The sequence below is a fragment of the Festucalex cinctus genome, chromosome 9, assembly GCF_051991245.1.
Source record: "Festucalex cinctus isolate MCC-2025b chromosome 9, RoL_Fcin_1.0, whole genome shotgun sequence".
Taxonomy (NCBI): domain Eukaryota; kingdom Metazoa; phylum Chordata; class Actinopteri; order Syngnathiformes; family Syngnathidae; genus Festucalex; species Festucalex cinctus.
This window is the reverse complement of record NC_135419.1, coordinates 7,930,755-7,947,676: the sequence shown is the minus strand read 5'-3', so window position 1 is coordinate 7,947,676 and position 16,922 is coordinate 7,930,755. Positions and strand designations below refer to the sequence as shown.

The 16,922-nt window shown below is 37.6% G+C and overlaps 1 protein-coding gene and 1 long non-coding RNA gene across 3 annotated transcripts in view; both read right to left on the bottom strand.

Annotated features, from left to right (window-relative positions):
- The window catches only part of spock1 (SPARC (osteonectin), cwcv and kazal like domains proteoglycan 1), a 70,606-nt gene extending 62,470 nt beyond the window's left edge, over nucleotides 1-8,136 (bottom strand). Inside the window, exons 1-2 of one of the 2 annotated variants that reach the window (XM_077532051.1) lie at nucleotides 7,998-8,136; nucleotides 7,448-7,585 (exon numbers count right to left, since the gene is read on the bottom strand). In XM_077532051.1, the coding sequence (XP_077388177.1) occupies nucleotides 7,448-7,582 (135 nt within the window). In that variant the 5' untranslated portion in view covers nucleotides 7,583-7,585; nucleotides 7,998-8,136. The remainder of the gene's footprint in view (nucleotides 1-7,447; nucleotides 7,586-7,997) is intronic. The other variant, XM_077532052.1, reaches the window with a different exon arrangement.
- A 938-nt stretch (nucleotides 8,137-9,074) lies between these two features.
- On the bottom strand, nucleotides 9,075-16,527 carry LOC144025737 (uncharacterized). Its single transcript, XR_013284943.1, has 3 exons — nucleotides 16,499-16,527; nucleotides 13,288-13,325; nucleotides 9,075-12,512 (listed from the first exon to the last, which is right to left on the bottom strand). It is a non-coding gene; the product is annotated as an uncharacterized LOC144025737 (long non-coding RNA).
- Between the last annotated feature and the right edge of the window lie 395 nt (nucleotides 16,528-16,922).

The window sequence follows — 16,922 nt, the reverse complement described above, 5'->3', positions numbered from 1 at the left end:
GCTAACAACAATCTTCTTTCTGGTGAAAAAGAGAAGAGTCTATTTTTTGTGGGTGTGGAAAGATTAGTCAAAATGCTCCATCATGGCTGGCTATATGAGGAACTGGCAGAAAATGGCTGGCAGTGAATCAAAGACATCAACTTATTTTCACAGAAAATGGATGAATTATGTGGATGTATATGTGCTCTGTGATTGGCTGGCAACCAGTACAGGATGTACTACACCTCATGCCAAAGTCAGGATAGGCTCCAGCTCACCCATGATGACCCTGTTAAGGATAAATGCAAAAGAAAATGGGTGGACAGATGGATAAACACTTAAAAGTTCCACACTAAAGAGTATATTGAAAGCTCTGTTGCTGTCTTGAGTTGCAACATACACTAACAACATACAAAGCAAAGTGCATAAAGTTAAGTATGAATGAGTTTTTTGTTAAAAGTCCGCTAACCTCTCAATTGTTCTTTCCGATAAACAGAGAAATCCCATCAGACACTCTCAAAAATCATGTAGAACGTCTTAGAAGAGTGCAAGCGCCACATTTTCTTTCATCAAAACATTTCCATATTCCTTTTACAAGTTAAGTATAGTCGGCTTTGTAGCAAAAAGCAGGCTGTTTTTGGGGACCGAAAAATGAGACAAAAGGCTGCAAAATAGTAAAATAATGACTTCACTTCACTTAAAGAAAATAGTGCTGCCCAATTACATGGTGATTTTTGCCACTTTACAATTATCAGACAGAGATTATGAAAAAAAAAAAAAAAAGGAGACCAAAAAGTAATGGCTTTCAAGATTATTCAAAAGCTTTTACTATTCGATCAACCTTGCTCTTTCTACATTTTAGCATCCAATAATAGCTTTGCAGCAAGATTTTTTTTTTTTACTGGAGCAGTTTAGAATGCATCTCAATGAACAGCAATTAATTGTGTGATCCATATTAGTACAGATGATTGAAGTCAGGCGCTTCAATTAGTAATATGAACTAAGAAACAATTGAATTCATCATCAGCATGATAAATACAGACAACACATCTGTGCATACCCACGTTTGGGCCAGACTCTCTTTCAAGACGAGCTGATGGAGGTGAGACAGGCTTAACACCAAAGTTGAAACAAAAATCAGTCCAAGTAAATGCTGCATACTAAGTTGACTGCGTTCCCTGCAGCGATACTCATAAAAAAATAAAGTGGTGATTGTGAATGAGCGGAAATTATGTTGGCAGTAGCAACAAAGTAGAAGTAATTTGGCCAATTAGCCCAAAAAGTAGAACGCAAACACAGGTTTAAGAAACTTGGCTGTGTCGTTTTTCATCAACATAAAATAAAACACTAACAATCCTAAAGGAATTAGACCAACACAAAGCTGAGGCGTGCATATGTGCGTGCGTGCGTGCGTGGATGAGTGAGAGAGAACAATTAGACTGGCTCAGCCTTCCACACGTCATCTAATAAGGTGTGTCAGCGAATTCCCACAGCCAATCATCCGAACAGATTGGTTAGCAGCCCATTTCTGAGACAGACTCGCGCTTCTCAAAGAAAATACACAACAATTTTGGTGTCACGAACAACTTGGAAGCTGGACTGTCAAACATAACGCAACAAAGAGCACGGAAGCAAGTCAACTGTGCATTGGAAGCAATGCAAATGAACGTTTACAGCGACTGCACTCTACACGACAGTCGACAAATAAATTATAATGCTCCCGTGTTTCTAATATATGGTACAGGATTTTCCCAATGCTGTGTAGCAGTCATATGAATGTATGAAATGAATGCAGCTCCACACCACTTGTACTAAACATTGTGAATGTATTTTCCAAGTGCTTCATATTAATTGCCAATAGACACAAACCTCTTCAACCTTTTCACTATTCTACATGAAAAATCAAGAACAGTATGTTATTCATAATTTCTAAAAACAAATCTTAAAATGTTTTTGTAATCTCGCTATGTATTCAATTAAATTGATATATGTTTATATTTTAATGGTCATTTGTGTATATGTCAGTAGATCGACGTCATTTTGACTGATACTGTATATGATGCAAGATAAGGGATGTAGCAGGGGTCAAAGGTTGCACGACATATGTACTGTATGTCCATTGGTGGATCTAAAAAGTCTACACAAACTTGTACAAATGTCAGTTTTTTTCTAAAGTAATAAATGAGACCACACTAAACATGTCCAAACTTTTTTTTTTTTTTTATCTTTTCAACAGGGGACTGAAAAAATGTGGTTGCATATGCTCATAATAACTGGCTTTGTTCAAAATTAATTATGATAATAAAAATAATAATAATAATAATAATAATAATAATAATACTAATAATCCCAAATCAATTTCAGTTGTTCTAGAAGGCTTTTACAGATTTATTTATTTATTTTTATTTTTTTTCAAGACTGATTGCTGTTCATATCATTTCCACCTTGTCTAAGTCACCTGTTCCAGCTAAAAAAAATCACCCAAGCGGGATGTTGCTTACGTCACTGTAGGCATGATATTCTTCTGGTGATGAACATTGTTGTCTTTCCTCTAATACCTTTTGGAATTTTGTCCCAAAAAAAAGTTCAAATTAGGTTTTATGATTTCATCAGACCATGACACATTTTCCGAAATATGTTTGGGATACTTTATTGCAAATAATAAAATGAAATTATTTGTATGCTATCATTTGTTATATCACAAAAAGCTAGCATTCAAACAGGGGTGTGTAGACTTTTTATATCCACTATATATGTCTTTTGTTTTATATATTCGCTAACTGCAACCCTCAACTCATTTTCAATTCCGTTTTAATGATGATGGGGGGGAGCAGTGTGGAAATATGATGGTCCATAATATCATTATTCAGTTCATTTGAGACGTTGTTACCTCATAATAAAGCCAGTCACTGACCTCTCTGTTCAATCAAGAAGCACCTGCCCTTCATTATGTTATTCTTCATGTAGTTATACTGGTTCTCTAATGCATCACTCATCTGTATTCATTGACTGGAATACAGGGAGACTCCAAGTGAAGGCTCAAAATGAAACTGGGGAAGGAAGGTGAAATTAGTATTTGTGCAGCAGATGAAAAGCTAAAAAAAATAAATAAAAATATTTTGGAACCTTAAATGCAAATAAAGTCTCTATATTTAGCTTATTTTCCACTACATTGCAGCTGGACTACGTAGAATATAAATAACCGGACGAATAAATCAGAACCAATTTAAATTGTGTTTTCAGGATACACCATCTAAACTCTGCCTATTAGACTATTTCTGTGGCTCCCCTGCCAATAAATGGACACTCATGCATATGCAGAAAGGGACCAAGTGGCTCATCAGCAGGGATGTAGAGTGGAACATGGCAGGCAGGCTAGAGCAGAAAAGAGGGGACGAAACAGGGGAGGGCAGATAGGAACGAGACAGTGTCATGGTTGAGGAAGCAAGGGGTCATTTTTTTGCTCTGAAGACAGGGAGGAAAATGTGAAAATGAAAGGAACACAGAGGCAATAATGTGGAGTTCACGACTCCGAGAGAATTTGAGCAGAGGACAAAAAAGGCTGATTGACGGACATCAAAAATGAAATGACATTTTTCCTCCACATGTTGAAATGACAAACCTTTATATATTTAATAAAAGATAAGTAAATGTACTGTACCTTTTGTGTATATCAATAAAATGATGGAAATAATATTCATTACAAATACTGTGTCAAAATTAGTGCGTTATTTTTTTAGTTAATTTACAGTTCCTTTAACGCCACTAATATTTTAAAGCATAATTAATGACCACCCCATACTTGGAAAGCCTGCACTGGAGGAAATCCAGTTGCAACGCAACAGACACATCCACGTCAAAATTTAGCAGTAATAAATTTAATAATAATGCATGTATTGGGGAAACTGTGGTCAAGTTGTATTTTATAATTTTAAAAATGTGCAGAATTTCACAAGTTACTTCATGTTAAAGATTAAATAGCTCTTAATATGAAAAGAAAAATGCACTGAGCTGCCACCAATGTCTTACAAATGCAATTATGCCATCTAGCGGCGGAAAAAATGACCTATACACAAATCAATATCAAACTGTTTTTTTACAGTAGAGTACAGCTTTATTAATTTTAACTCAATTTTATGAATTATTATGAAATTACTGTATCAATGACTCATTGATGCATCCATATTTTTATTAGTTTAACATTTTTTCCACTATTATGTTAGCAAGCGTATGAAAATGTGGGGGAAAAAATGTATTGTACATTTAGAACAGATATAAAACTTGCGATTAATCGTGAGTTATCTATTGAAGTCATGCGATGAGTGACGATGAAAAATTTTAATCACCTGACACCCCTATTTAAAAGTTTTAAGTTGTTAAAAAATAGAATATATAGGCACTAAACATGGCCCTCTGAAGCATCAACAATCCGTGAGGCTTCCTTGAGGAGTTGTTATCTTTGTATGGAGTTTGTATCCCCTGCCTGCCAAGGTTTTTGCCAGGTAGTCCTATTCGCAGATTCACAAATCACAGTCCATCCATACTGAACCACATTTAGCACTTAAACTGCACCCCTTCTTGTCACTAATTCATGAATTGTGTACTTTTTGAAAAGCCAGAACTGTTCCCTGTCAAGACAAATGATTTCTTTTCATGTGGCTGTCTTTTTGTCAACCAAACAAGAGGCCCCGCTTAGCTGTTTCGCTCTATGCAGCGGAGAAGGCAACACAGAATGATATACACGTAAGCACGTCAACATCTCCTGAATGTGCTGTGTTGAACCATAAAAGAAAAAAAGGTCACAGCCTCTCTCATCCTTTGTACCTTCTATCCAATCCTACCCTCCAACCTCCACAGACAGTTTGCAGGTAATGACTCTCAGTCACATCAATCAATCAATCAATCAACTTTATTTATATAGCACCTTCATACATTTAAAATGCAACTCAAAGTGCTGGACATCCATAATACAATAAAATAAAAGAAAGAAAAAGCCCCCCCATCCCCATGATCGTACCCACAGACACACCCAAAACCCAACAAACACATGAAAACCACAACATGGCGGGGCACAGAAGTACCCTGTAAGGAAAGGCACCCAGGAGGAGTTCATCCACAGTGAGATGGATGAAGACCAAGCATCCCTCTCACTGTGGAGGCTCCCCCATGAGAAAACACTGGAGCTAAAAATTTAATAACTACCAAATAAAAAGATTTAAACACTAAAAGAAAACAGTTAAACACGATAGAAAAAATAAATAAATAAAAAACAAAGCTACAAGACAATATAGATTAAAATAGTTAAATAAATAAAAGGGGCTAAAAAAAAATATAAGTAATAAAAAAATAAAAATAAATAATAATAATAATAATAATAATAATAAACATAAATACATAAAATAAAATTAAAAAAGATCAATCAAATGCCAAACTAAAAAAATAAGTCTTAAGCCTCCTCTTAAAAACATCAATATTCTCTGCAGACCTGATGCTCTCCGGCAGGCCATTCCATAGGTGAGGACCATAGTGGCTAAAGGCAGCTTCACCATGTGTCTTGGTCCTCACCTTTGGAATAGTTAAAAGGCCACTGCCAGAAGACCTCAGAAGCCGCAAGGGGTAATAGGGTAAAAGCAAATCAGATTAATAAGATGGGCCGAGACCGTTAAGACATTTAAAAACTAATAAAAGCACCTTCAAATCAATCCTGAAACGCACGGGGAGCCAATGCAGCGATTTTAAAAGGTAGGAAGAACATTTAAATACACGGACATACACTCTGGTGAGAAGCACATAGCTGAATGCAAGACATATTCTCGTCATCACATCACAGCTCCACTGGATGAGGACAGAGAGCTCTAATAAGGCCAAAGGTAGCTGCCGCTTTGCTGAAATCTCCTGAGAATATGGTAGCAGGCCGCATGCTGTTACTATTGAAGCATCGTGCATAATAAGGCCAGTCATTACTGTGCTGACACCAATGATTGCACAGCTGCTAAGACTGGAGAGGGTCTTGTTTATTATTGCAGGCTGGGAAACTTAAAATGAAAAAATATGTGCCATTCATCAACTGGTTCAAGTCTACAAATTACAGAATGTGACTGCTGAAAGATATACGTCACTTATTTAGCCCGTTATAGCAATAAAAAGTTAATATTTTGTCTATAATTAATTTGATACTTTCATTATTCTTCACGTACAATTCGTACCTTTAAAAATACATTTTGTAACTTGCTGTCGACTGAAAATGACATCATAAGGGCTCGGGTAACCAATCACAGCTCAGCTTGTGAATGTCACATGACCAAACCTAGAACCTGTGATTGGTTACCCGAGCCCTTGTGATGTCATTTTCAGTCGACAGCAAGTGTTTTTCAAGGTACTAATTGTACATGAAAAATAATGAAAATATCAAATTTATTAAAGACAAAATATAAATGTTTGACTGCGAAAAATGGCTAAATAAGTAAAGTATCCCTTTAAAGCCAGGATGTTTTCACCTATGTTTTTGTGTGGATATTTGTTGCCAGAAGAACTCAAACATCTGCCAGACTAAGTTTCACGAAACAACAGAGAATTGAGATACACGTTATCAATCTGTGTGTAGTTCAAATTTTTATATTAATGATTAAAATTGTTTATTGACAGCCCAGGTAGAGAGTAACTGGAAACAAACAAAACACATAACGCCTTCTTACAAAAGCCGCTAGTTTAAAGCTGCAATGCAAAATGTGATTAAAAAGCTAATAAAATTAGCATTGATGTTCTGGTATAAACCTTTAAATAAGCACAAATAGAGAAAGATGATAATTTCACCGGCATATATATACTTCCTACTCTGCTATATTTCTGCATTTTAGCTGCTCTTTTCGACAAATCTACATATTTGCTGCATGTGTGTACATCTTGTGCAAAACAGAAACAGCACAAATTTGATACCTTTCAGCCATGTAGCAATACTTAGAAACTTTTTTTTTTAACTTAAAATTTTTAGATGTTATATTTGAGTGAATTTTATGCCGAGTTCAGTTAAATTTGTCTTTTGGTGGTTTGACTATATTGAATGTCAATTGATTGCAAATGTGGAATATCAAATATTTTATATTTATGTAAATTGAGTTAAGGGCTTGATCAGGGAACAAATTAAACTCATAAGTCAAGGTACCACTGTGAAGGAAAAAGGGATCTCTCCCTGTCTGGCACTGTTATTTGGCTGTCTACTCAGCACTCTAATAATAAAAAAGTTCAAGCGTGAAACTACATTGAAGTCGAGTTCTTTGATGTTTAAAAGTGTTCACCAAAGTCACACAAACAAGTTATCTGAGACTACCCTGCTGCGTCTCTACAAGGTGGATGGTGCCTGCTGGCACACATACAGGGTATGAAGGACATAGAGACACACGCACACACACACACACAATCTAATTACTTGTCCCTTTTGGTGAGATTTAGTGGCTCCCAAGAAACTCACATCTCTGTATCTGTTCCAGGATCTGTCCTTGGAGTGTTGGCCCACAGTAGTCAGCCGCTTGTCGTTGGTGCTGCCAGACACTGCAGACTGTGTGCTCAGCATTAGAGCCACAACAGGGAGCAGAGAGAAGAACATCTTCTGGAAACCAGAGCATAGAAGAAAAAGGACATGAGGGACTGAGCTGTTGAGTGGAGACAACGAGGGAGTTGAGCTCAAGCATTCTAGTGGGATGCAACACTTTACACACACATGGTGGCATGTTTCGCTCCAAATGACAGTGGAAATAAAGAGAGAGAATTAGCTTATTTTTGGAGGATGGTTCGTGTCGTCATATTTGTGTCCTCTTCAAATCGGATTACAAACAACGGAGAGTTGTCTTGAAGCGATTAGCTCACCTCGTTCGTCTAGTTTGGAATATTTCGATTTTTTTTTTTTTAAATCACAATATTTACTAATGATGAAGTGCTTTTTTGTTATCGGCTTCACTCAACCAAAGTCGAACAATGTGGGACTCTTTGTACGCTTGTTAACAAAACAACGCGTCACTTACCTGCGTTCGTTCGGTGTCGCCACAATCCGAATCCTGGTCGAAATAATTCCAAGTTCCGACCACTTCGCTGTAAACCGATCTCTTCTGTGTCTGACTGACACACTGCAGGCGGCTACAAGGCGAGCCCGAGCGGACTTGCTGGAGGTTTCGCCTCTTGTCACTAGACACCGCCCCCTCCCTCTCTCTCTCTCTCTCTCTCTCTCTCTCTCTCTCTCTCTCTCTCTCTCTCTCTCTCTCTGCCTGCTCCATCGTTCTCCATCTACCTCTCTCGCCCACTCTTTCTCCCTCTGCCTATCTGCCCTCTTCCAGTCAAGCAGTGGCGTACAAACACATTTTGGGGGACCAAGTAGAATCCAGCCCACCTTATCTACACGTAACAAAATACATTCCTCCTCTAAAATACTGTGCTTTAATGTATGTACTTCAGGGCACTTTTTCATTCGTTTGTAATCTCTTACAACCAGTTATCTGAAAGGTTAAATTATAAATTGTAAAACAATTTATTCTGTCAATGAAATTCATTAAAGACTTTGACTATTAAATGGGTAGTTCCGGTTTTAAAACTGCTACAAAGTTTTAAATGTAGTACAGTCTTCCCTCGCTATAACGCGGTTCACTTTTCGCGGTCTCGCTGTATCGCGGATTTTTTTTTAAGTGCAATTTTGCATATTTTTTTTACAGTAATATACCCATTTTATAAAATTTATGAAGGTTTGAACATTGTCAATGTTTGAACAAGAGAGAAATGTGAGAACATGTAAATGCCTCAATGAGAAAAGTGTATAAATTGTGCGATCGGGGATTTTAGAGCCTTAAAACATTTATAAGAGTTGTAAAACATAAAGCTAACTACTTCGCGGATTTCATTTATTGCGGGTATTTTTTGGAACCTAACCCCAGCGGAAAATGAGGGAACACTGTACTACGAAGAACATCATCATCAGCATCGACATATTCTCTATTTTGGGTGGCAAGGGGACAACAACACAGGACATGCTCTGTTGTGGTGTTAACAAAGGACTTTGGCTGCATTCGAATGTACACACTACTCCCCACTATAGTGCACTGCTAAGGGGGTCACGCCATTTTGTACGGGTGTCTGAATGTCCAAAAGAAGAAAAAAAAAAATGTAGTGTACTCAAAATTATCCACAGTGCACTTGGAAAAGTAGTGAACATCTATGGTCACTCAACTGGTTAACATACACCAAAATGCATTGCGAGGAACAAAACAAACCAAAAAAGGCGCCAGTGAGTGCAAGCGTATATATTAACTATGTACTGTACTACAGAAACAATTAATTCTTTTTAATATTACAAAGGAAACAAAAAACGGTTTAAAAGCATTTTTATTCACAATGAATAATTGGGAGATTTTAATATGCCAGTGTGTCAGACATGTACAGTGATCACATGTTACGTGTTTTTACAGGTTTCCTGTTTGGCGGAAGACAGAGGGAGGACTCGCTTCAGAGATCACAAAGCGATGTCAGACAGCCTGGTAATCATCTGGAAGTGGGAACAAATTCACCTTCGACAACCTTCCGTCAACGGCAAGAGTGTGCTCCCCGCATTTTTGTAAATACCTCTGCTTCATGAATGCTTTCAATTCAGTTATACCATTATGAGACACCAAATTGAAAAATACTTTGTGTATGTATAAATACATCTCTTTTATTGTTCAACTCCTTCAAAATTTTCTTTGCAAAAATGTATTTTTAGACACAAGAATACTTGTTACAGGCCTTTTTTTCTCCCCTACACTATGCATGTCATTGATTTTCCAGCAGGAGGATTTATTTTATTTTTTTTAAGCTTTTTTACATGCCCCCCCAAAGCACTGACAGGATTTGGTAGCTGTGCTGTTCTGGATGTCCAAACACAAATTTCACATTAGTCATGCACATCCTACGTTTTGTCCATCAGCTAATCATGTGAAACCTCTGCCTAGACTTTCAGCACCAAGGACAGCGATACAGGCGAGTATAACAAAAGACAAATGCAAGCTGAGGCATAGAACTAGGGCACTCATTATTGGGGTATGTGTTTAAATATTTAATCTGTGGCTCTCTGATTTTACTCTCTGTGGGGAACTGGCAACACTTCATCCGCTCTCTTTGGCGCGCTTGGATTTGCTCTGAGCTGCGTCTGCTGACATAGGCATGATGTGGGACGAGACACGAGACAGGGTGGCAACGAACTTCTATGTGCTCAAGATGGAGTGTGTTAAATTGACCATTTTTGGTGCATGGGGAGACAGCAGTTGTTACAATGGCTTATCTCATTAAGCTTCACATCAAATGTTTTCTACACTGAAAGCTGACATCACACTTCTCTTTTGCATTGCTCGCACTTTTGGAAAACATTTGGCAGGAAAAATGTCTCAAATACTAAAAATGGTTTGTGATGGATTTCATGTCTCCATTTTTTGATTTCCTCCTCTAGAAATCTGCTGCTCTGTGAAACTTGTTGCAAAGACAAAGGTTGCTTTTCGAAAAGTGGTAAAACTGACGTGTCACCCGCAATGTGTTTTGACCTTTTCATCCATGGAGAACTAAAACCTTTTCACTACAAGCTTATTGCATTATTTCCCATTATTGCCTTCCATGAGTGCAAGGTAAAAGTTCATAAAAAATTAAATGGGTGACACAGTTGAACAGACAGAAAATGTTGCATAGTTTCACATTGTTGTTCTGGGGTTGGATCCCAAAAATGCAGACACAAATAAGATGTTAACTCTTCGCATAACATCGTGAGGCGTGGAACTAACTTGACTAGACCAGAAATCAAGATCAGAATCAAGAGACGCTAAGCTAACTTGGGCTGTGAAGTGCACAGAGGAACAGAAGAATAATCCGACGAAAACACACACTTCTCTGTCAGGCTTATATAGACAGCGAATCGATCAGATTGGCTGTGGCTAGACATGTGGGTAACAGGACTGACATGGATTTCTCTGATTGGCTTCTGACCAGATAAAGAGATTAAAGATTCCTGACATCACATAGCTTCTGACTTCACATAGCTTCTTACCAGTTGAAACTAGATGTCGGTACATGCTGATTGCATCAGTTCAAAACAGACACTTGACCACACAGTCGTGACCCGAACATAACCCTTGCCCCAAACAAAACACAGACAAAACACAGTCATGACACACATGATCACATACTGTATCACACTCTTGTTAATTGGGGCGAAGGCGATAGCAACTCATTACATGGGATTATTTCATTAAAGTAGGAGTCCATTCTTAAAACAGACCAATGATCCTGGTGTACCAAATACTAATTAGCAATGAGGAAAACTGCAATGAGAATTTAAACCCACGGCCACATGAAGTATCTTGGATTCTATCTGATGATGTAGATTGTAGATTGATTCCAGTCATTTCCAACGCACCTCTAGCACAATTATGCGTAAGCAATTTTAAATGTAAAGAAGTAACGGAAGTGAAGGGGAAAATTATAATTCAAAGCTATAGGGGTACTGTGTACAGTACATGATCTCAGCTTGTCAGATCTCCTGAGAAACTGCCTTAATCACATTAGCCTTGTAGATGTTATCTGCCTGCCAGAGTGCAAATTAATTGTTACCATCCACAAATAAAGCATAGATGAAACCCACTAGCAGATCAGATAAAGATCAATGTTTCTATAGAGGATATTGACTCTAATCAGCTCCTCATCAATGACTTCAATAACAGAAGCTTATTAAAAATAATCTCAAGGTATAATGTTCAGCCTGATAACACATTTAAAACTACAACTTGTAAAAATTTTACATTGAAAGTAAACAGCTTGCTATTTGTAAACCTTATGTGATGTGCCGCAGTCTTTCGAATATGACGGTGCCGTGACAGTTTTGAAATTCATCCAGCATTGAGGTGTAATGATGCAAGCAAATGGCACAGACTGGGAGCAGTCTGTGGGGCTGAAACATAACAATTTGTCACCTCACCTGACAAAACTTTAAGCTTATATTTTCCCTTTTGATCAGTAGAATATACCTGACGAAAGTGGATGGGCTGGGATAAATCCAAGATATTTTTGGCTCATAAAATAAAATGTACAAACAGGCCACGAACCCATTAAAGTTGTGCTCAGATATAACATCAAGATTATATAAAAGGGCATCCTGTATAGGAGATACCAGAAATGCAGCATAAAAATTCCAGCAGCACTCTGATAACATATTCTGCTGTTGGCATTTTGTTGAGCATCTAAAGAGCCTTGAGTGTTTGTGGAAATATCCCAGAAGAGAAGGCAATAAAGCAGTGTAGTGTTCTAAACTCTAAATGGCACAGGGAGATGATCTTCTGAGACCAGCTACCTGTTTGCAGAGGACACAATACAAATGTGCTGCAATGCAGGGTAAAACGCTGAGGCCTCCCTGCAGGCTAGCCATAAATATGTAGCATCCAAGGTCAACAAAATTTCTTCACGCCGCCAATGAGGACGTGTTCTCTCAGGAGCTTGTCTTTGGGGACACTTACACAGTCATAACTTGATGGAATCTATCAACATAAGACACATAAATGAATGTACAGCAGCACTTTGATTCAACTTACATGTTTTTCAAGAAACGAGCGATAGTTCAGCCAAGGATTTTCATATATGAACACTGTACGATGGCTGTGAACTCAACCTGACTTACTTCACAACAAGCAGCAGTTAGGGAACAATTCCTCAAAAAAAGAGGTTGCAAGTTTATTTTTTTGCCACTCCAAGTTGAAATTTACTGTTAGACTAAAGATAAAACAAGGAAAAATACTTTCACATAACTTTGTGTCCACTAGCTTATTGCTAACACATAATGGGAAATACCATAGATGGGCTAATGAATAGCATCAGTGTAGCAGCATTCTAATCCTTGAAAAAATGGATACTTAAGTTGAAAACAAAGGTGGAGCACCACATAGACAGACAATCCTACAGTTTTGACCTCTGCAAATGTGACTGGTATTACTTTAGCTTACTGAGCTTAGCTGGAGCCATGGTGGCCAAGTTATGACAAGAGATGAGAAGGAGCAGCAAAACTTCCATTGAATTAAAGCAAAAAAAAAAATGTGGCAAAAATGCTCCACTTAATTCAATAATTTAGTTATTGAATGTTTTTCATAATGTCTCAGTTGTAATAATGGCAACCACTGCCAGTAAAATAATTTTATTCAAATGAACTGTTTGGATTTGTGTGTGAAACAATCGGACGGCAGGAGAGAACTGGAAAGCTTCAGAATTTGTGGGACAAAATGACCACGGTTAGCAAGAAACACAACAACAAAAAAATACCTCTGTGACTGTCACCCCAGTTGGGCCGCCAGCTGCCTCTGAGGAGAAGAAATAGATTACTCTTATCAAGGGTTTCTCAAAGGATAATTGAGGCAGGGGAAGGCAATTACGCTTTCAGGGAACAACTTTAAAAACTGGCTGATCCCGTATGTTTCACTATGTCTGAACTTTGCCACCAAGACTTTGTGCTCAACTTAGCATTTGCAGCTATGTTTAGCATGTAATCACATTATGTTGTGTTACTTTTAACTTACACATGTGAGGCAAAAAGAGGTCTGTGCCTGAGTGTGGATAGAGAAAGTTTGGACTATGAATAGACTGTTAATACAGTCAGATTAATGCCCCAAACCTGCTCTTTTCTTCCTGAGATAAATCACTCTTTCCTTCAAGCATCAGACGCTGACAGCCACTGACAGCCAATTAAAAAGACTTTTCTCAGTCAGCATGTATTTTCTTTCCATTACTTGGCACAGGCGAGAATAATCACTGAAGAATTCATGATGAACGCTGTATCATACCAGACAATCTGCAAAACAAATTCCTTGCATGCTTAATAAAAAATGAATTAATATTGCAGAGAAGGGGCTTTTAACATTCAACTAGCACTGGTGGTTTAAATGAACTGGTACACATGGTTTATTTAGTATACAAAATAACATTTCACTTTATATTATACATAACTCCAAACATTTCAACATTTAAATGAAATATGAACACTGAATACAGATAAAAAAAAAAATATTTCAGACAAAAGAAAAAAAACTTATTTGGGTGGTCCATAGCAGCAGAAGGAGAGGATATTTTGCCCTTTAATTGCATTTTGCAGCAACAGCGAGGGAGGGGGGTGGGGGCGTGGGGAGGGGATCCAACTCAGGATTCAGGAGATGCTTTGTGTTGCCAAATCACGCTTGAGCCCTGCAGCATACAGCTGCACCACACAGGAAATTCAATTGCCTCTGCTCCTTGCCCAGAAGCGTGCTGGATTGATATTCTGGCACATTTCTGCATAACATATACTTTATGTATATGAGTTGTATTAATATAATAAATAGACATGTTAGCCAGCTTGTTTTTCCCATCTTACACACGACAAAATCACCATTGTTAATTCAACACCTACCGAGTTTAATTTAACACTTCAAAAGTGTCTATATTGGACCATAGCCTACATGCAGTTAAAATAACAATAGGTGATCAACTCTGTAAAATAACACTTACTCTGAATACCATTAAACTATGGACATGTTAATATTGCACTTTAGGAGCTAAAATCAACTCCTAAAAATTTAACATTGAAATTTCAACACTCCAATTCAATAGAAAAAATCTTCTTCTTTTTTTTTTATCTCAGTGCTGTCAAAGTTATAAAGTGTTAACTCATTGATTAATCACAAAAAAATATTGCATTTATCATGTTTTAACGCAGATTAATCGCACTATTAATTTTGACCACAGATTATCCTTTATCTTGACAGCGGATGGTTACGTTAAAGGTAGCTCAGGTTGTGTTTGAGCAATAAACATAACTACATTATATGCATTAAAGTAAAGCATTTAATACATGTTTGTGTATTACATTCAGAATATATGTTCATGTCAAACTACTGGGGTCTTCTTTTTTCATTTTAAATTATTCAAGTAATGAACTGATTAGACAAACAGGAGGACGAGCATATGCAGTGGATCAAAAATGTTGAAGACGTCCTCTTAAGATTAAATGTCAAAAGAATTAACATAACAGGTGCGCTTCAAATTTGGCCTGCAAAAATGGTGATAAAAATCCTTTTTAATGAAGAAAATCTAAAAATTCTAAAATGTGATTAATCTGATTAAAACATCGTTTGACAGCTCTAATCTATTTACAAAATAGAAAGTCCTCCAATCTCCATTGGGTTTGAACGTTTCGAAATTCCGAAGAAATAATTTCTTAAACTACTGATACTGGCATCAATACTCTCTGCAGGTGGTGGAACAGGTTTGTTTTTTGTTTCCCTAACATTTTCCCATCCTCGCTTTCGCCCCATCGAGAGTTATTGATGTGCTGCTTTGCTGAATCTTTTCCTTTCCACTTTCTGTTCCCTCTTGCTGTCCACTTGATCCTGCAAGTCTGATGGTGTCATCAAGCTTTATTTTACTTTAAACAGTTTCTTATTATGTCTTTTTCAGACATAATTTTTCAAGGCACAGAAACTCCCAAGTTTTTTCTTTCTCATCCCTCCTTCCTTTGCTGTAAAGCTCACGTAAATAAATTACCTCTGCAGTTGCTTATTTACTCTCCTATACACGACCTGTTCCTCTGTTGGTCCCAATGGTTTAAACTAATAGCACCCCATAGATACAACAGTTTCGGAATGCAATTAAGGGCACACTCATTCAAGGTCCAAGTGCTGTGTAGTGTGCTGAAGCATGCTTAGTTATCCGCCCAGCCCCAAACACGGCTACCTCTTCTGCTTTTCCCACCACACCTCAATGGATGCGACTCAGCATCATGTAAATTAACACGCAACATTAATTCAACTTTTCGGATTCTGTGTCTTATTTTGAGTCACTCGGTGCCATTTAATCAGGCTGCACACAATCGGCGGCATGCATCGATTATATGTCACGTCTTCGTGTGCATGGTTGTGCTCAGAAAGCTTAACGCCTCCAACTGTGCCAGAATCAAAGAAGTCATCATGACTGAGCAAGGTGCAGAGAGCAAATCAAATAACCGAGACTCGAGGTATGCTTGAGCACGGTAGATTGCCAGTTGCCATATGCCGTACTTTATAATCTAGTGTGACATCTACAGGTTTAGCATAGTATCAAAAATATATGTAACACATTCAAAAATCATGATACAGTAGAATGGACTTGAGTTTTTATTAAGTTGACCCTGAACACATTTATGTTACCATTATTACCAATGGGGGGGAACATGATGAAATACGATCAAACCAGCACCCTCGAACGAATTATATTGACCTTCAAGATTCCAATATATTCATTTTAATATGTGCTAAAATCTCCGGCTATCACAAAGCCAAGTAGTGTTTGAGCACTCCGACTTTGAGAATATTTTGGACCCAGATATAACAAACAAGACCTTTGTGTGTGTAAAATCCCGGAATGAATTAAATTGTATTTACATCCGTTTCAACTGTTGTTCAAGAACAGAAAAAAAGGAGAGCAATGCTTGACAAATATAAAAGAGAAAATAAATACGGAGTACCTGGCTCGGTGAAGAGTGGAGTCTAGGAGGATTTGTTCTGCTCTATGAATTATCTATGGATTAGCCCGATTTGGAGGCAGTGATAAACCCTACCTGGGGCGCTGGCTTAGATCCTCCGTATTCTCTCGTCGCTTATTGGGGAAATAATTTATCAAACAAATACGCACACAAGCTGTGAAATCTAATCCAGCACCTTCTGTTACTAGAGACCCGTGAAGACTTTTCCTCCTGTCTCTATACTTGTTAATAGCCAGATTAATTAAAAATGGAGATAACATTTTCAAAAGAATGAAGCATAGTTGGTTGACAATTATCTGAGAGCTTGAAAAAAAATGCTTAGCAGGATCTGTGTCATCTGAAAGCTTTCAACAGCCACTGTGATCATGATTTGAGCAGTTTCATATAATTGTGCATTTGTTGGGGT